The following is a 19,083-nucleotide window of genomic DNA, read 5'->3' on the forward strand; positions in this document are numbered from 1 at the left end:
GGAACAAGCGGCTGCACGTCATGCACCGCTTGTCCATCTTCCACATACGAGACATCGCCATGCACCTCAACCTCAAACCGAGGGTGCACTCGCTTGACAGTGTGCACGGGCAGCCAGTACGAGAAGACTGCTGCGACGGCGACGAGCGACCGTGTGTGCCGCGGGCTGACGACGTGCGGTGCTGGGGAGCAGGAGAAGGTGGCGCCGACGGCGAGCAGCGACCGCGTGTGCGAGGCGTGCCCAGCTGGGACAACGGATGCCAACAGCGACGGCAGCGACGCGTGCGTGACGTGCGGCGGTGGGACGTATGTGCCAGCTGGGTCGACTGGGACTTGCTCGCAGTACGAGTGCAGCGCGGGCACGGCTGACACGGACAGCAACGCTGGGACGGCGTGCGAGGCGTGCGACGGGACGACGACGTACCAGCCGAGCAAGGGCCAGGAGCGGTGCCTGAGTGTGAAGACGTGCGGGGCTGGCGAAGAGGAGACGACGTCGCCGAGTGCGACGCGGAACCGGGTGTGTCAGCCGTGCCAGCTCGGGTCGACGTTCAAGGCGCAGAGCGGACAGAGCACGCGGTGCATTTCTGTGACGACGTGCGGCGCTGGTGAGGAGGAGATTGCTTCGCCGACGCTGTCCACAGATCGGCAGTGCCGCACGTGTGCCAGTGGGACGTTCAAGGCTGCTGCTGGGCAGAGCACGACATGTATTGCCGTGAGCACGTGTGCTGCTGGCTTCACGGTACGTCACTGTGTAGTGTGTGTGTGTGTGTTTTGACTGACTGTGTGCATGTGTGTGCATATGTGTGCATATGTGTGCATGTTTGTGAATGAACTTGGGTTGTACAAGCCGTGCGTGAGTGTGTGCCTGGGTTGTATGTTTGGTTACGATGGCTCACGCGTGGTTGGTGTGATGCGACTGCGATGCAACAATGTGCTTGTGTGTGCGTGTTTGTGTGTGTGTTTGTAGGAGGATGTTGCTCCGACACCATCGTCTGATCGGGTGTGCGTTGAGTGTGCGCCCGGGACATTTAAGGCGACTGCTGGCGATGGGACGTGTCGTGCGCACAGGACGTGTGAGGACACCGAGTATGAGACGGTTGCGCCGACGAGCTCGTCTGATCGGAAGTGCAAGGCGCTGACGGTGTGCCAGGATGACGAGTGGGAGTCCAAGGCACCGACAATAACCACGGACAGAGAGTGCTCTCCTTGCGGCAGGTGTACGGATGGGCTGACACTTGACAAGGCATGCACTGATACGTCGCCAACCAAGTGTGTTGGGTGTGACGAGTGTGCGTCCGATGAGTACACGCTTTCGTCATGCACGTTGAGCTCTCAAACGCAGTGCCGACAGTGCACGACGTGTGGCAACGATGAGTACCAGACGAAGGCTTGCAGCGTGTCGCAGGACACGGAGTGTGCGACGCTGACGACGTGCAGCAGCACGCAGTTTGAGGTTGAGGCGCCGACAGCGACGCGTGACCGCCGGTGCAAGGACCTGACGGCGTGCCAGCCTGGGGAGTACGAGTGCACGGCAGCGACGCTGACGACGGACCGCGAGTGCTGCGGGGTGACGCAGTGTGTGCCGGGCAGCGAGGAGACGTCCGCGCCGACGGCGACGTCTGATCGGGAGTGCCGGCAGTGTGTTGCGGGCACGACGGATGCTGACGGAAGCGGGACGACGCCCTGTGTTGCGTGCAGTGCCGGGCACTATGTGCCGCGCGGACGCACTGGCGGGTGTGCGGCGTTTGAGTGCGCGGCGGGCCACGTGGACCAGGACGAGGATGCTGCGACGGCGTGCAAGTTGTGCGAGGCAGGCGTGAACTATGCCGGGAGCGCTGGGCTGACGAGGTGCACGTCTGTGAGCGAGTGCGGCGCTGGCGAGGAGGAGACGAGCGCGCCGACAGCGTCAACGGACCGGGTGTGCAGCACGTGCGCGTCTGGCAAGTTCAAGGCGACGACTGGGCAGACGCCGTGCGAGGCTGTGTCGACGTGCGAGGAGGACGAGTACGTGTACCGTGCGGCGACTGTGAGCACGGACACGCAGTGCCGAGCGCTGACGGCGTGCAGTGATGAGCAGTATGAGACGCGCGCGCCGACAGTGAACAGCGACCGGGAGTGCACGGGGCTGACGACGTGCGGGAGCGGGGAGTACGAGACGCGTGCGCCGACGGCGACGACGGACCGCAAGTGCGCGAGTGTGACGCAGTGCGACTCGACGCAGTTTGTGGTGTCGAAGCCGACGGCGACAACGGACCGGGACTGCGCTGAGTGCGACCGGTGCGACAGCGGGACGCAGTATGAGACGGCGACGTGCACGGCGACGACGAACAGGGTGTGTGCGGACCTGACGGTGTGTGCGGACACGGAGTACGAGTCTGTTGCCGCGACGGACACGAGCGACCGCAAGTGCTCGAGCTGCCGGGAATGCACGTCGTCTGAGTATCTTGTGTCTGGGTGCAGCGAGAGCGCGAATGCTGTGTGCAAGGCGTGCACTGAGTGCCCAAGCGGGACGTTTGTGTCGACGGCGTGCACGCCGCTTGCTGATGCCGAGTGCACGGAATGCACGCGGTGCGGGAGCGGGTACTTTGTGCAGTCGCCGTGCACGAGCGAGGCAGACACGACGTGCAAGCGGTGCCGGTCGTGCGCGAGCGGAGAGTATCTGCACACGGCATGCACGACCCCTTTGCCGATCGCCAATGTGCAACGGTCACACCGTGCTCATATGGGGAGGTTCAATTCGCCCCTCCCACCCCCACATCTGATCGGACGTGCGTGACTCCTGATCCTCGCTTGAACGCGACACTGCTCGCTGCAGTTGCGCCGCACGTGCCCGTGCACGTGACAGTGCAGTCCACGTTTCCGGGCGTTGTTTTGCCGTCCCCCTTTTCATCAGCCGTGTCGTCCCCGTCGTCATACGAGGCCCAGCTGACCGTTGGCCACACAGGAATGGTATCGGTTCGTGTTGGTGAAGGCTTGGTTGCAAGCGACACTTACACGCTTCCGCTGCGGTCGGCGGCGGCGTTTGCTGCGCGAGTGCTGAGCGTTGAGCTGACCAGCACGGCGCGCACTGCGAGATTGCTGTACTCTGTACGCGATGACCTTGGAAATGTTGCGTGCTCATCGTCAACAGCAACCTTTGTGCTGCGGCTTCGCTCCCCCTCCTCCAGTCTGTCTCTGGTCCAAGTGATGAGCGAGTGCACCGCAACGAGCGAGTCGCATGGCGTGTGTGTGGCCGTGCTCTCCCTTCCCCAAGTGTGGTTTTCGCCTGAATCGCACACGTCGCCCAATGAGGCTATTGTGGATGTTCTTGTCACGAGCGACGCCGTTGTTGCCTCTGGCGGTGCGGACCTTGACGAGGACGGGTACTCCCAGGTGGGCACGCTGCCGCTGGTTGTGCCAGCCTCATCGGCTTCAGAGGATGTGGAGGATATTCGTGTGCGTCTGCCAACGCATGCCCTGACGCCGGACCAGCCTGGCGTTGTGAGTGTGTCGAGCTCGTTCGCGTTCACCGCAGAGGTGTTCCGTGTGAAGTGCGTGTCGAGCCACCCGGATCTTGTTCTGGGCGAGGTGTCGATTGATGACAGCGTGTGGACTTCCCGGGCGTCCAACCTTGACGGGCGGTCGCTGGTTGTTGCGGGCTTGTTGATGAACGGCCACCGCGTGCCAAACAGCTTTGGCGAGCAGGAGCTCTTCTCGTTTGACGTCGCCCTTGCAGATGGTGTTGACCTGAGCGGTGGTGCGCCTGGGTTGGCTTCCGCCACCGTGTCTTGCACGACGGAGGAGCTGAGTGACGTGAGTGATGCCGTGCGCATTCCCCGCGGTGCCACATCCTTCCCGACGAACGTGACAATGAGCGATCGCTTTGGCCAGCACGCCAGTGGCCAGGGTCGTCTGGCTGTGCGCCCAACTGCCACGCGGGCGCTGCTTGCGCACACGGAGCGTGCCGTGTTGGTGAACACGGGGCTGCTGACTGGCATCGAGACAAGCACGCAGCTCGTGGTGACCGCATACGATGAGTTTGGTGCCTCGTCCACCGCCACCCCAACGGAGTGCTCGCTGGACGCTGGTGCTTCGGGCGCCGCCCTGGCAGCGGTGTCTGCGAACTGCGATGCGGTTACGCTGTCTTCTTCGGCCTCATTGCCCTTTAGCAGCCCCGGCGGACAGGCTGTGGTGACTGTGAGACAAGGCCAGCTTGAGGCCACCACCGTTGTGAGTGTGTACGTGCCAGCGTCTGCGCCAAGCGTTGCGTTGGATCGCACGAGCCTGCGTGCGTTGGTTCCGCGTGAGGTGTCGCTTGCCTTTGGCGTTCGTGAGCCCTGTGCTGCGGCGACCGTGTTTGAGCGCACTCGCGTGCACGTTCTGGCCAACTTCACCTGCACAGGCGTGGATGGACAAGCGTGCCTGCCTGCTCTTCCGGGACAGGTGCAACTGGATGTGGCACAGCTGGCACTGGAGCTCACGGTTGCGGACGACGACGTTGCTCGCGTGAAAGACACGTACGTGGTTGGCGTTGCAGACGGGACGACCGAGGTGCGAGTGGAGCAGCCCAACAGCGGCGTTGTTCTGGCCTCCACGCCCGTGCACGTGACACGTGATGAGGTGGTGGAGATTGACGGCCTGTACGCGGGCAGCGCGGAGTCTGCGACGTTGTCGCTGGACCACGATGCCGTTCACCAGTTGTTTGACCAGGTGCCTGTGCACGTGCGTCTTCAGTCGTCGCCGCTGCGCGCGGAAGGCGACGTGACGCATGTGTATGCTTTTGTCGTGCTGCGGGATGGCACACAGTTTCCGATTGACGTGCTGGACGGCCTGTACATGGTGCCGCTCGATGCGGGCCAGCTCGTTCCGGTTGCTCCGGCGACGTTTGCTGTGGCTGCTGGTGCCCGGAACGGAGTTGCCTCCCGTGTTCGCGTGGTCTGGGCCCCGCCCGCACTCCAGGGCGGCGTGTGCAGCGATGCCGATGGCGGAGTCGCAGGGGGCGGAGGCGCCACAACCCCGGCGCCACCATACACCTACGTGCTCGCCCAGGAGGACGTGAGTGTGGACTTGCAGCTCCGAAAGCCAACAGGCGTCCGCCTGACGAACACGGCGAGGCGGCTTGTGCTTGAGACAGACCCAGCGGCCAGCGTGGGCGGCGCGAGCATCCCGACCTCCATGCAGCTGTCGGTGCTTCTTGAGTATTCTGGTGGCGGCAGCGCTCAGGACGTGACCACGGATTCGCGGGTGCACTGGACCCTGAACAACCAGGACACTGGCGGGGATGTGGTGAGCATTGAGGTGGTGGATGGCAAGCTGGTGCTGAGTGCCACCAAGCCTGGAGACGCCGTGCTTGTGGTGATGGTGGACACACCAGACAACCCGATTGTGACAATGTTCAGCGTGCACGTGACCAGGTCTGTGGGGCTGACAACAACAAGCACGCCTTACCCGCCATACGCCGGCTCCTCGTCAACAAGCAAGGCTGACCTGCGCCGCGTATTTGGGACCACACCACCGTCGTACCAGCAGTTGCAGCTGACAAGCCGCCTGGTGCTTGAGGATGGCCACGAGGTGCCGCTTCCGCAGGGGAGCGTGGTCTACAGCACAAACGACAAAACATCGACCCACACGGACAGTGGTGGGGCCCAAATCAGCGTGCCGTCTATTGGAGTGGAGGGCAATGTGGTGAGCGCCGTTGCCTCTGGCGTGTCGGCAGTGGAGTCTTCGTTTGGTGGCTTTGTTGACGACTCGCTGACGGTGACGGCCACAGACACGGAGCCCGTGTACGTGACGGCACTTGAGAACGTTCACCTGCTCTCTGGACCAACCCTGCATGGCGAACCAAACACGACGACGACACAGGCGATGGTGAGTGCGGTGCTGAGCGATGGCACGCGCCTGGACAACCTGTTCTCAGCGGACGGTGTTGCTGCTGTGCCCGGGTTGGTCACGTGGACGGTGGAACCCCCGTCTTTGGCGGTCGCTTCTGCCGTCGAAGTGGATGCAGGCACCGGTGTGATCACCTTGCTGGGCAACCACTACGCACACGTCGTCCTGACAGCTAGCACCTTGGTGCCCGAGCCCAACAGCACGGCAAGCAGCTCGCTGCTGCCTAACGTGCTTGAGGCCAACACCACGTTTGCGTGCAACGTGGACCCTGCGCCAGGGGAGGTGGACCTTGGCTCGCAACTCTCCGTGCCCCTGCCTTCCGTGCACGTGTCCACCATCTCCACCACCAGCGACGGCAACAGCAGCAGCAGCAGCAGCAGCAGTGGCCTGTTTGATGTTCCTGTGCGCGTCAACATGGGCGAGGCAGCGTCGCTGGGCGCCTTCCACATCATCATTGAGATGAACTCGTCTGCGCTTGAGTTTGTCAGCGCAACCCCTGCGTTCTCTGGCCACTTTGATGTGGGCGCAACCGGCGATGAGGTCTCGCTGGCCGGGCTGGTTGGCGACTCATCTGTGTCGGGACCAGCAGCCCTCGTGGCCACTGTGCGCGTCCGGGCTGTGCGTGCTGGCGTTCATCGCCTGCGTGGGCGGGTGGAGGACCTGTTTGACCGGTCGGTGCCACGCGCGCAGCCCGTGGGCGGCAGTCGTCACGGCCGCACGTCGCCGGCCGCTGACGTTGCTGTGGTTGTGTTTGGCAGCCGCTTCCCAACGGCGGGCAGCGCCAACGCCACGGCGCCACTGCATAACATGGCGCGCCGTGAGGCTGCGTTGAGCTTTGGCGCCTGGCTTGACGAGCCCGCAGGCTCCGACGTGCACGGCGTGGTTCGCCGCGCTGCCGACTCCACGTCCGGCCTTGTTGGTGCGGATGTGGATGGCGACGGGCGATTCAGCACAGCTGATGCGCTGTTCACGCTGCAGTACACTGTGGAGCGCGACAACGCCTTCCAAACGGTGGTTGGCGTGCAAATCCAGGCGCTGGTGAACGGCACGCAGCGGCTGCTGGCCATGGATGCAAACAAGGATGGCGCAGTGAGCTCTGGCGACGCAGATTACATGCTTGCTGTTGTGAACAGCAAGCGGCGGTTTGTTGAGCTTCCGGTGGTGGAGGCCCTTGCGACGCAGGGGTGCCAGTACGTCGTGAGCGTCTCTGTTGCGGACCGACTCGGCAACGCGCCTGACCCTGCCAACACGGGTGTGTATGTGCTGCTTGAGTCCACCAGCACGTCGTTCTCGCGCGCCCTCGTGTCGCGTATTGCGGACCTGCAGCAAGAGGCAGCGGCGCTCGCACAGCTTGCTGCAACGGCCACCAATGACACCACCACCACCACAGGTCCCAGCACTAGTGCTAACGCCAACAGCACGACGGCGAGCGGTTTCAGCGGGGCAGGTGCGCCGCATCTCCCCCGCACGTGGCTGATGGCGGATCTGAACGCCACGTCGCGCCCAACGCGTGCGGTGCTGTTGCCTCTCGTCCCGCAAGCGGACACGGGGGCCAGCAGCCACGCCACCGTTGCTGTGGGAGGCGCCACATACGTTGGCACGTTCCCTGCACCACTGCTATCGAGCAGCGAGCTGGCGCAGCTGGCGGACGACCCGCACCTTGGTTTATCTGTGATTGAAGTGACGCGAACAAACCTGGGCACAACGGCGTACGTGCACACGGGCGCATCTGCAGCCGGCACGCGCACGTTTTCTCCGCTGAGGGTGACGGGTCTTGGCGTGGACGGCGGGAGCGCCACGGATGTGGTGCTCACGGTGGGCCCCACCTACGGCTACAACCCAATGCAGTTTGTGAAGGCGGCGATTGATGTGCGAAACGCATGCACGCTGTCGTGTGGGGAGGGCGAGTACGGCGACATCGACGCCTGGGTGTGCCGTGCGGTGCGCCCGTGTGACCTTTCCTCAGAATACATGGTTGCACCTGAAACCCCGACTTCGAACCGCGTGTGTGAGACGCTGACCGTGTGCCGCCCCAGCAGCAAGTACGAGACGACGGCCGCCACACCGACGAGTGACCGTGTGTGCACGCCGCTGACCCGCTGCCACCCAACACAGGAGTTTGTGAGTGTCAACGCAACTGCGACGACCGATCGCGTGTGTGCGCCGCTGACCACGTGTGACGCCACGCGTGAGTACGAGGTGCGTGCGCCGACCGAGTACACGGACAGGGTGTGCGGCCAAATCACCGCGTGCAACGGCACACAGAGCGAAGTGGCTGCGCCAACGCCCACCTCGGACCGCCAGTGCCAGCGATTTGAGACACAGAAGTCTGCCTCGGCATCGTCGATGCTGAGTGTGATTGGTCCCGCGGCGGGTGGTGTTGGCTGTCTGCTGCTGGTGCTGGCGCTGATTGCCTTTGTGCGGCGGCGGCGTTCGCGCACGAGCGTGGATGCGGCTTCAACAACATCGCGCGACGTGTTCCTCAAGGTCAACCCGATGTACGATGAGGGCGTGGCGCAGAAACGGCGGGGCCCGGGCGACGACGACATGTTTTATGAGGATCCACAGACACTGCTTGGGTTTGATGCGTCGCTGTTTGAGGGCGGAATGCACCACGCCAAGAACCCGCTGTACGTTGGCTACGATGAGGAGGGCAATCCCAAGGGCAAGAAGCAGGCGTTTGCAGATGATGACGACGATGGCCTTGTTGCTGTTCTCGATGAGGACAATGGCTACGTTGACATTGACGACAAGCCCACCACTGCCAGCAAAGACTACGGTGTGTGCATGTATTGTGAGTGTTGTGTGTTGTGTGTGTTGTGTGTGTGTGTGCACTTGTGTGTGTGTGTGTGTGTGTGTGTGTGTGTGTGTGTGTGTGTGTGTGTGTGTGTGTGTGTGTGTACATCTGGACTCGTACATCTGGAAGTCGACTCTGTTGGTTTCACTCACACAACGATGGTGGATTGATTATGCTTCTTTCCTGGTCTCAACTCTGACTGTGTGCTTGTGGTTGGCAGATTTGTTTGACCTGTACGCTGAGCCCGAGGCTGTGCTGTCCAAGCGTGCCTCGCGGCGGTTCAGTGTCTCGTCCATGAATGAGGACACTCCGATCATTCGTACGTTGTGTGGCCACGTGTTGCCTGCTTGCTCTTGTGAACCTGCCTTCGAATGCGAGTTGGTGTTGTGTGTTGCGTGTAAATGTGTTGTGTGTGTGTGTGTGTGTGCGTGCGTGCGTTGTGGGTTGACACTGGCGAGTGTGATTTGTGTGCGGCAAGCTCTTACCCAAGTATTCCGCTTCGATCGGATTTTATGTTGTTGTTGCTTGCCTGCAGGCAACCCGCTTTATCAAGGGATCAGCGATGATGATGATGACGACGACGACGACGATGCCAGCTTCGGTGAGGAGCGTAGCGTGGCGTTTGAACTGTTGTGACAATTGTGTTCTGGTATGCTTCGGGTGTGCTGTGTTCCAACTTCACAGTCACTCCGCGTGGATTGTTGTTGACGCATCGTGTAACGCTGTGCTGCCTCGTTTCCTCAGGCTTTGCACCAGGCCCTGAGTACATGGACGTGGAAGGGACCGACAACAACACAGCTGGTGCGCTCGCTTGCTTGCTTGCTTTGAGCATGCGCGCTCCTGTGATCTATGCTGTCTTTATGGGGTTCCTTTGACAGTGCTCGCCTTTGTATCTCTTGACTCGCTGCTGACTGACCCCATTCGTGCCTTATCTTCGTCATGCTGCTGTTGTTGTGTTTTGTTTTCTTGGGGCAGCGCCAGTTGGTGACGAGTACATGGACTTTGATGCTGCACCTTCTGCTGCTGGCCGCGCCAAGAAGTCTCCCAAGAAGGGCGTTACTTACGGTGTGTGCGTGTGTGTGTGTGTGTGTGCGTGTGTGTGTGCGTGCTTCATTTGAATTGCTGTACCTGACACTTTTTGTTGTGCGTGTACTTGCTTCGAATGCATCACCACTTCCGTTCCTCATGAACGGATGCATGTTAATTACCATGCCCAATACGTGTAGACAATCCAGACGCGTTCCCCCATGACCCGACGGACGAGTACATGGACATGGCTTCGCCTGCAAAGCGTGGCGGTGACTACGCCGCCGTCTACGGTGCGTGCGATTGGTTGCTTGTTCGCTTGCCCATGTGACTGTGCTGCGCTGTTTCCGTGCACAACACTTGCATGGCGCACGTCTCACTCACCTGCCCTCCCCCGCCCCCTTCATTCTGTGTCACGTGCAGACACCCCGGGTGGTGTCGACGAGTACATGGACATGAACGCGGCCTCGACGACCCGAGGAAGCGAGTACGCCACCATCTACGGTGAGTGGCTGATGCTCCACATCTTGCTTGACGCGTGCTGGAAACCTTTTTGCAAGTTGTGCACTACCGTTCCAGTTTGCTTGTGTCGATTGTGTTGCTTATGTCGCTTGTGTCGCTTGTGTTGGTGTGTCAAGCGCTGAAGAATCTACTTGCCTTGAGTCAACGCTCCCCCAACATTGAGCCTTCATCACATTCACTGGCACCAACACTTGCTGGTTCCCTGCGTTTTGTGTTCTCGTTTGATGCAGACAACGTGGATGACGGGCAGGCTGAGCAGTACTTTGACATTTGCCCGAACAAGCAGACCAATGATGACGTGTACGCCATGATTTACGGTGAGCTGCGTGTTAATGAACACTCGTACAGAGCGGGGCAATGCGAAATTCGTGTCACCTCTTCCCTCGCACGCACACACACACACACATACACATACACACACACATACACATACACATACACATACACATACACATACACATACACATACACATACACATACACATACACACACACACACACACACACATACACACACACACACACATACACACATGCCGTCGCACATTTTCGAATACATGCGCTGATTTGCGCTTCTCTCCTCACAAACTGGCTGGTCTTGCCTTTCTGTGTGCGTGCTGGGCCTTCATCAGATGCGGTCGCGCAACCCAAGGACGAGTCGACGGCACGGGCTGGTCCCGGCGCTGACGACGACGATGACGATGAGGGTGGCGACCAGGTGTACATGAACATTGACGAGGACCCCATCTACGATCACAACTACATTGCATCCTCAACTCTCGGTGCGACGTGTGTTGTGTTGTGTTGTGTTGTGTTGTGTTGTGTTGTGTTGTGTTGTGTTGTGTTGTGTTGTGTTGTGTTGTGTGCGGGTGTGGGTGTGTGGGTGGGTGTGCTGCTACTCGCTCTGTGTGCTTGGCGCGCCTCCGATCTCACAGCAACGCATGCGTTGCCATCTGTCAATGCCTGTCATGCCCCTTCTCTCTGTGCAGAAGCGGTCGATCCTTTTGCAGACACGTACTTCAACGTCGACGATCAGGACCGTGCTGCGTACGATGCAGTTGATGGCGGGTATGGATTTGGCAACGTGGCCGATGATGGCGACGAGCCAATCTACGACAGCCCAGACGTCTTCAACGAAGACAATAAGGACCACAACTAAACGCAGTTGTCGCAGTTGTGTGTGTGTGTGTGTGTGTGTGTGTGTGTGTGTGTGTGTGTGTGTGTGTGTGTGTGTGTGTGTGTGTGTCGGGGTGTTGAGAAGAATAGTACGCCGAGATGTGAGAGAGTTCTCGAACTTAGTCGAGTGTGTGAAACAGTGCGACAGGTGGTTGGTTGTGCGCGTGAGAGCAGTTGGTGGTAGTGTTGATGGCGCTGTGAGTGGTGTAGATCTGTAGTCGCCTAGTCGCGTAGTTCACGTGTGTGCCATGTCACACATTTGTGGTGCCGTTTTTTGAGTCATTGCTTTTTCGTGCTGACTTCCTTGTTTCATGCTTGCTTCCTTTCCCGAGTTACACGTGCGTGTTTGTTTGCTTTTGATTCATGTTTTTGTTTTGCGTTCCTCTGCCTTGCCCTCGTTACAGTATGTGGTTTTTGCCGTGTTGACGCTAGCCCTCGTGTTCGTTCGTTTGGTTGTTACTTCACAGCACAGGTGACTGGCAACTACTCTTCAAGCTTGTTCCTACATGTTCGAGTAAAAGGACCGTTAATGCAACTGATGCAAGTGGACATGGGCCATGTGACGAGAGCGAAGCGACGTGTGCCGTCAGTGTGACGACAACAAAACACAACACGAGGCGTGGGGCTTTGCGGAAAGAGAGCAAACGCAACGTCTTGGGAAGAGCGGCTGTTGCCCACACCCCTGGATCCAACCGTGCACTTCGTCGTTGATCTCACCTGTATTGTTTGTGGCTCAAAAAGACGACAAGACGCATGAGGTTGGGAAGGTCACGGCGATGGCGAGCTTGCGTCGTCGACTGTGGCCGTGGTGTTGATGAACCAGAGGTTGTACTTGTGGAAGACTTGGGCCTTGGCTGCGCCGGTTTTGGAGGTGTAACAGTGGGCCACAAATGGCCCTTGCTGGCCCTGGGCGGACTGCACGCCGTCGAACCTCGGGTGACAGCGGCGCGGCACCTGTGCATGGCCGAGCAGCGCCACTCGCATGTGGTGCAGCGACTGCGTGGGCACATCTGTCAGGCCCACATCCACGACCGCGGTGGCGTGCGACTGCCGGTAGCAGAGTGGGCGATGATGGCACTTTGCTCGCTCAGCCACACCACCAGGCCCCGTGAACTGCAGTGCGGGCTGGCCAGGCGCCTCTGGTGTGCCAACCTGCACCCCGAGATGGCGCAGCAGGGCATCGAAATCGTGCGGCGAGAGCGGCAGGAGAAGTTGCTGCCGTCCTGTGGCCAATAAATACACGGCCGAGTTCACCAGTAGCTGGTCGTCTCGCTCCAGATATGGGGCCAGCTGCAACGCCAGCGCCACCACCTACATGGGCGCGGTGTGTGTGTGGGGGGGGGGGCAGGGAGCTTGGTGGTTGGTCGTGGTAGTGGGATGGATGAATTTCGCGGAGAGGGCGGGGCAGATCCTAAGGTGATATGGAAGCAAATGGGTATATCACACACACGCACACACGCACACACACGCACACACGCACACACGCACACACGCACACACACACGCACACACACACACACACACACACACACACACACACACACACACACACACACACACACACACACACACACACACATACACACACACACGTACGAGCTTAGTGGCGGCTGTGGCGCGCATGTACACAAAGCCAAAGCACATGGTTGCACCCCACGCTTTCCCAATCTCAAATGGAAACCTGTATGCACGCAGTAATGCATGTGGGAAGGTGAGCGTGAGAATTAAGCGACAGAGAGAGCGGGAGAGAGGGAGATGGAGAGGCGAAGAATGACACCAGAGGCACAGACACAATCGTGTATTTGAGGTGGGAAGGCAGAAAGGCAGAAAGGATGGTGCTATGAAGGAGGAAACACCCCCGTACGTGCGTACACACACAAGCACGCACCCGCCACGTTGTGCGACAATGTCTGCTTTGTGCACCGTCAACTCGCGGTGAATTAGAGGCCAGGGATCACGAAGCCACACCGCGTCCGCGTCGTTCATCCACACGTCGAATCCGTGGTGCAAGCAGTCCTGCACGAGCTGCAGCCGAAGCATCCACAACTAACCGACCGAAGCAGAACAAAAAAACGTGAGAAGCGCCGCGAATGAACGGTGCAAAGGAAGGTGCAACGGAGGCAGGCAGGCGTCAGCAGCAGCGAGAGCAATATATGTGCGTACAACGTGCGAGGAAGCATACGCGGACAAACATGCACACAAGCGCGCGCACACACACACACGCACACACACACACACACACACACATGCACACACACACACACACACACGCACACACGCGCACACACACACACACACACACACACACACACACACACACACACACACACACACACACACACACACACACGCACACACGCAAGCAGCTTACGTCGTCGAGCGAGGTATTGGCAAAGTGTGCGTGGAAGGGAACGCAGTTCAGCCCCTGCTGCCGACACCAATCGGTCACTTTGCGATCCAGACACAAGACGTAGAGGCTGGCAGCCACGTCAAGCTGTGGTGGAAATCCGTCGTCTACACCCACACGTGAGAAGCGCTGAGCCATGTGCATGGACGCGATCATGTTCTCCACAACACGGCGGTAGGCGAAGGTGGTAAAGGTAATGATCAGCACGCGGGGCACAGCCCCAGCAGCAGACGAAGAAAAAGAGCTCCTGCTTGCGTCTGTCACGGGACAAGTCAGCGCTTTTCCACCAAAGGCATCGCTTCTGCTGTTGTTGCCGCGCATGTCTGGCCATGGTGGCGCAAGCGAGGGGTCATCGTGGGGTGGACTACCGCCAACAACCACGATCGCCAACACCAACACACCAGCAAACACAACAACAGCAGGAGACGCGGAAGCGAAGGCGGACATGGAAGCGGCCACATTACATGGTACGCGACTGAATTCAGAGTTTGGGTGGTTATGTACTGAAAAGATGCCAATGTGCTTATAATAGATAGTATGTCCTGATGTGTAAGGTACATACACATAATAAATTGTTGTTCGTGAACAACCACCCATATTTGTGCTCAAAATTGACTAATCTGCATATCCTCATTCTTTGAACAAGATTTTGTCATGTATGCCTTAACAGGCAAGGACGATCATTGTTTTTACTTCAACGAAGAGCAGTGCTCCAGTTCGCTTGCCATGGCACTGGACACGACTTGATAATGGTGGCGGTGCGGATGGGTGTTGGTGATTGCAATGGAGTGTGCAGCGTGTGTGTGTGTGTGTGTGTGTGTGTGTGTGTGTGTGTGTGTGTACGTGATGCCAATAGGATCGGTGGTGAGCAGGGTGTGTGAAACAACACAACAATGAGGCCCGAACAGCATACAAAGTGCCGCCGCACAAGCAGCAACATCCGACAACAAACGACAGCAACGAGAGCCAGGCGGCTGACCCTAACCGAAGAAGGGCAAAAGCGACGCTGAACGGGCAGCGATGGCGCATGCAATTGACCTCCCTTGTTCACGACATCACCATTTGCACTCACCTAGCTTGTCTTCTGTAACTGCTTCCTTCTGTTGGAGTGTTCATTCATACTACATCCCTCCTTGCTTCACAACTCAAGTAACTTGCCAAGGCAATCTCCTACACAGCACACAGCACACACAGCACACACAGCACACACACACACAAGTCTCCAACAACAGCACCACCACCATGAACTTGTAACAACGATCATCGTCTGGGCCAAGATCCCGCGTGCACTCAGAGGAACTCACAACACGGCATTCGCATATTCATGTTCATCGCGGTGCATCCTTCGATCACGGTGTAATTGCGTGGCCGGCCGTGCTATCGGTGTATGCCGTCACGTTATTACTCTTGCCATGGGGTACGCTCGGTGGCGCACAACACCTGCTGTTGACAGGCAACTCATCATTGACCTCCCTTCTTCACGACACCACAAATTTGCATTCACCTCTCTTGTGTTCTGGAACGTTCACGTGATTTCCCTCCAACCTGTTGCACGTGCAGTGTTTAGTTTGTGTGGTTGCTCGATGTTACATGCTCTTGCATAACACACCACACAACCACACAACTCTCAACAAACACTACCACGTCACCACTTTGCGTTGTCGACAATTCTTGTCTTCTGCTCTGTTTCTTTCTGTTGGAGTGTTCATTCATCCTACTGTTGACATCACTGTTCCAGTGTCAATGCTTGCTGAGTCAGCAAATTCTGCTGTAAACGTTTCTGTGCACGTGCGCCCAGAAACGGGCGTTTCTGGTTGTTTTGCCACGTGGCACTTCTCTCTCTCCTCCAGTTTTCTGTCTATGTGTGAGAGTGTCTCTCAGTTCACGTTCATTCATCCTACATCCTTGTTTGCTTCACAACTCAAGTAAACGCACACAACTCTCTCTTGCCAAGCCAATCTCCCACACAACACACAGCACACACACACAAGTCTCCAACAACAGCACCACCACTGTGACGGGACTGTGGTCGAGGTGTGTCGGTGGCTTGTTCTGTGTACTGATGCGAAGTAAACCAGGGAACAAAAGAACTGAACAAGGCACAGACAATCACGTGAGATAAGCGACAACAGGGTGCAGGGCAACACACACGTGCTAGCAGGCAACAAGAGGGGTGCTTGTGGTTAAGCAAGGGGGAAAACAAGAGACAAGGGCAACAGACGTAACACAGCATGCAGGCATGTGTCGTGCCGTCATCTTAGTTGATGACGGTACCGTGCCAAGGGCTCGGGATCGCCGCCGAGAGGCAAGCAGTTCCGAGGCACTGGGCACGGCGTGACACGACACAGGCAAACGCTACTATACGACACTCACGAGTTAAACATGACGTCAATCAGGCTAAACATGACATCAGAACATTAGGAGAACAAAGAACATCCAGAGCAATACGGTGCCTCGAAGGGCGAGAAGGGGGGAAACAGGGGAACACAGCGGGACAAGGTGCAGTGGGTAAGGGAGTCGGAGAGGCAGAGGGGAGAGACAGAGAGAGACAGGCGAGCGACGTTACACCTTCCCCCTCTCTAAAAACGGCTTGCCCTCAAGCCGCTGCGTTGCGCGAAGCCTGATGCCACTCCATGATCAGTGAACGCACGTCGCGTGTGAGCTGGTCCTCGTTGATCCAAGTGCTGTCGTTGATGTCGTAGCCGGCCCACTTGATCAGGTACTGCCTCTTGCCGCGTCGGACTCGCTCGTCGAGGATGCGTTCCACCTCGTATTCGTCCGATTCGCCGTCCGGCAGGGGTGGTGGTTCGTCATTGGGGCGCGTGTTGAAGTCTGACGGGCTGTTGACACACGGCTTGGTCTTGGTGACGTTGACGACCGGGTGCGCCCGCACGTGGCTGGGGAACCGGAGTCGCACGGTCGTGCGCGACGGCATGTCGATGACAGTGAAGGGGCCTTGCCAGCGGGGCTTCAGCTTGTCCTTGGGTCGTCGCTGGTTGGCCTGGTCGACGAAGAGGTCAGCGGTGACCCATGCCTGATCGCCGGGACTATATTTGATGTCGTCGCTGCGGCGCTGGTCGGCGTACCTCTTCTGCTTGTCCTGTGCCTGGGCGAGGGCGTCTCTTGCGGCGGTGATGATGCTCTTGAGGCGCACCACGAAGTCCTCGGCTGCAGGTGTGTCCGTGCGGCGTATGGCCTGGCGGGTGACGAGTGTAGCTGGGATAATCGGGTGTCGGCCCGTCTCTAGGAAGAACGGAGACTGGCCCGTGGAGTCGCTCTTGCTGTTGTTAAGGGCGAACTCTACCACGGGGAGGAGTGAGTCCCAGTTGTCCATGCGGTAGTTGACGTAGTGGCGGAGGGTCTGCTCCATGGTGCGGTTCGTCCTTTCTGTTTGGCCGTCGGTCTGCGGGTGCTGCGATGTGGAGAATTGAAGTCGGGACCCCAGCAAGCGGAAGGTCTCCTTCCAGAAGGCGCCGGTGAAACGGGGATCTCGATCAGACACAACTCTGGCAGGAAGTCCATGGTGTCGGAACACGTGGGAGATGAACAGCTTAGCCACGTCTCGGCCCGTGCACTTGCTAGTAGTCGCCGCCAGGTGACACCGTTTAGTCAGCCTGTCGACGAAGACCACGATGGCGTCCTGTCCTGTCCTGGTCCTGGGTAGTCCGGTGACGAGGTCGAGGCTGATATCGGTCCAGGGTTCTCGGGGAACGGGTAGGGGCTGCAGGGGACCAGGGGCAGCGCCCTGTCTCGGCTTGTGGCGCTGGCAGGATTTGCAGCTCCGCACATAGCGCTCCACGTCCCGCCCGCATCCGGGGCCAGTAGAAGTGGCGCGCTAGCGCCTCGTGGGTGCGGTGAATTCCTTGGTGGCCCGCTGTCGGAGTGTCGTGGAACTCAGCCAGAAGCGGCACGCGTGCCGTCTCTGGTATGCACCAGCGCAGAGGTATGTCCTCCGGGTGCTCCGGGTGCTCCTGGTAGATCAGCAGGTCTTCGTCATTGAGTCCGAAACGGCTGAGCTTCGCCGCCACGGCAGGCGGTGGTGTCTGGTCGGGGTTCTTCAGCGCCTTGTAGATCGGGCCGAATTCCTCGTCCTCCGCGATGTCGTTGCTGATGCGTTTGACCAGGTCCGCCGGCGTCGCGGTAGAGATGGCGGCGCATGTGATCTCCTGTGCGTCTGAGTCAGGGATCCTGCTAACGGCGTCGGCAGCTACGTTGGTCTTGCCCTTGATGTAACGGATGTCGAGGTCGTAGTCGTTCAGGAGCTCTATCCATCGCGCCCATCTGCCGTTCAATGTCTTCTGGGTGGTGATGTTCGTCAGTGAGCGGTGGTCGGTGAGGATCGTGGTCCGTTTGTCGAGGAGGTACACGCGCCACTTGGTCAGCGCGTAGATCAAGGCGAGGGCCTCCTTGTCCCGCACTGGGTAGTTGAGCTCCGCGGCCTGGAGTTTCCGGGACTCGTACGCGACTGGCTGCCCATCTTGGAGTAGGACGGCGCCTATCGCTCGGTCTGATGCGTCGGTTGCCACCTCAAATGGCTGGCGCTGGTCAGGGATGCGGAGTGCAGGTGCTTGTGTCATACGACGCTTCAGCTCCCGGAAGGCCTCCTCCTGCGACGGGCCCCACTTGAACCCGTTCTTCTTGAGGGCGTCGTTGAGCGGGGCGCAGATCTTGGCGTAGTTGGCGATGAAGCGGCGGTTGAAGTTTGCTAGGCCTAGGAAGGACCGCAGCTGGGTTGTGCTCTGCGGCGTCGACCAGTTCTCGACGGCGTCCGCCTTGGCAGGGTGCATCTTGAGGTGGCCCTGTCCCACGATGAAGCCTAGGAACTCCACCTCCGTCTGGAACAGGTGACACTTGCTCGCCTTGCAGTACAGTCGATGGTCGCGGAGCTTCTGCAATACCTGACGGAGGTGCTGCTCATGGTCTTTCTCATTCTTGGAGTAGATGACGAGGTCGTCGATGTAGGGTGCCATGAACTTGTCCATTTCCTGCTTGAAGACGTTGTTGACGAGGCGTTGGAAGGTCGGGGGTGCGTTGGTCAAGCCAAAGGGCAGCACCAGAAATCGGAAGGTGCCGTAGCGAGTGCGAAAGGTCGTCTTGTCCTCGTCCCCGGCGCGAATGCGCACCTGATGATAACCGGAGCGCAGGTCGAGAGTTGAGAAGATCCGGGCGTCGCAGAGGCTGTCGATGATGTCATCAATGAGGGGAAGAGGGTACGAGTCCTTGACTGTCTGGGCATTCAGCTGTCGGTAGTCGATGCACATCCTTCGGGTCCCATCCTCTTCTGACGA

At 59.1% G+C, this 19,083-nt stretch overlaps 3 protein-coding genes across 3 annotated transcripts in view; 1 reads left to right on the forward strand and 2 right to left on the reverse strand.

Annotated features, from left to right (window-relative positions):
* Nucleotides 1-11,371, forward strand: part of PTSG_11840 (uncharacterized protein) — a gene marked incomplete at both ends in the record, with an annotated part of 40,737 nt that extends 29,366 nt beyond the window's left edge. The window contains 12 exons of the mRNA XM_004996562.1: nt 114-738; nt 967-2,767; nt 2,815-8,646; nt 8,885-8,983; nt 9,200-9,265; nt 9,409-9,465; nt 9,640-9,729; nt 9,891-9,983; nt 10,114-10,194; nt 10,443-10,529; nt 10,845-10,994; nt 11,202-11,371. Of these exons, the coding sequence (XP_004996619.1) occupies nt 114-738; nt 967-2,767; nt 2,815-8,646; nt 8,885-8,983; nt 9,200-9,265; nt 9,409-9,465; nt 9,640-9,729; nt 9,891-9,983; nt 10,114-10,194; nt 10,443-10,529; nt 10,845-10,994; nt 11,202-11,371 (9,151 nt within the window). The remainder of the gene's footprint in view (nt 1-113; nt 739-966; nt 2,768-2,814; nt 8,647-8,884; nt 8,984-9,199; nt 9,266-9,408; nt 9,466-9,639; nt 9,730-9,890; nt 9,984-10,113; nt 10,195-10,442; nt 10,530-10,844; nt 10,995-11,201) is intronic.
* Nucleotides 11,372-11,830: 459 nt separating this feature from the next.
* On the reverse strand, nt 11,831-14,288 carry PTSG_02139 (uncharacterized protein). The gene is made up of 4 exons (XM_004996563.1): nt 13,760-14,288; nt 13,277-13,434; nt 12,985-13,069; nt 11,831-12,699 (listed from the first exon to the last, which is right to left on the reverse strand). The coding sequence occupies exons 1-4, from the start codon at nt 14,240-14,242 to the stop codon at nt 12,157-12,159; spliced, it is 1,269 nt and encodes a 422-aa protein (XP_004996620.1). The 5' UTR covers nt 14,243-14,288; the 3' UTR covers nt 11,831-12,156.
* A 2,103-nt stretch (nt 14,289-16,391) lies between these two features.
* On the reverse strand, nt 16,392-19,056 carry PTSG_11841 (uncharacterized protein; the record flags this gene model as incomplete). The annotated part of the gene is made up of 2 exons (XM_004996564.1): nt 16,392-17,478; nt 17,528-19,056. 2 exons carry the CDS (start codon nt 19,054-19,056, stop codon nt 16,392-16,394), a joined length of 2,616 nt encoding a protein of 871 aa, XP_004996621.1.
* Nucleotides 19,057-19,083: the final 27 nt, after the last annotated feature.

The sequence above is a fragment of the Salpingoeca rosetta genome, assembly GCF_000188695.1.
Source record: "Salpingoeca rosetta unplaced genomic scaffold supercont1.5, whole genome shotgun sequence".
Lineage (NCBI taxonomy): Eukaryota > Choanoflagellata > Craspedida > Salpingoecidae > Salpingoeca > Salpingoeca rosetta.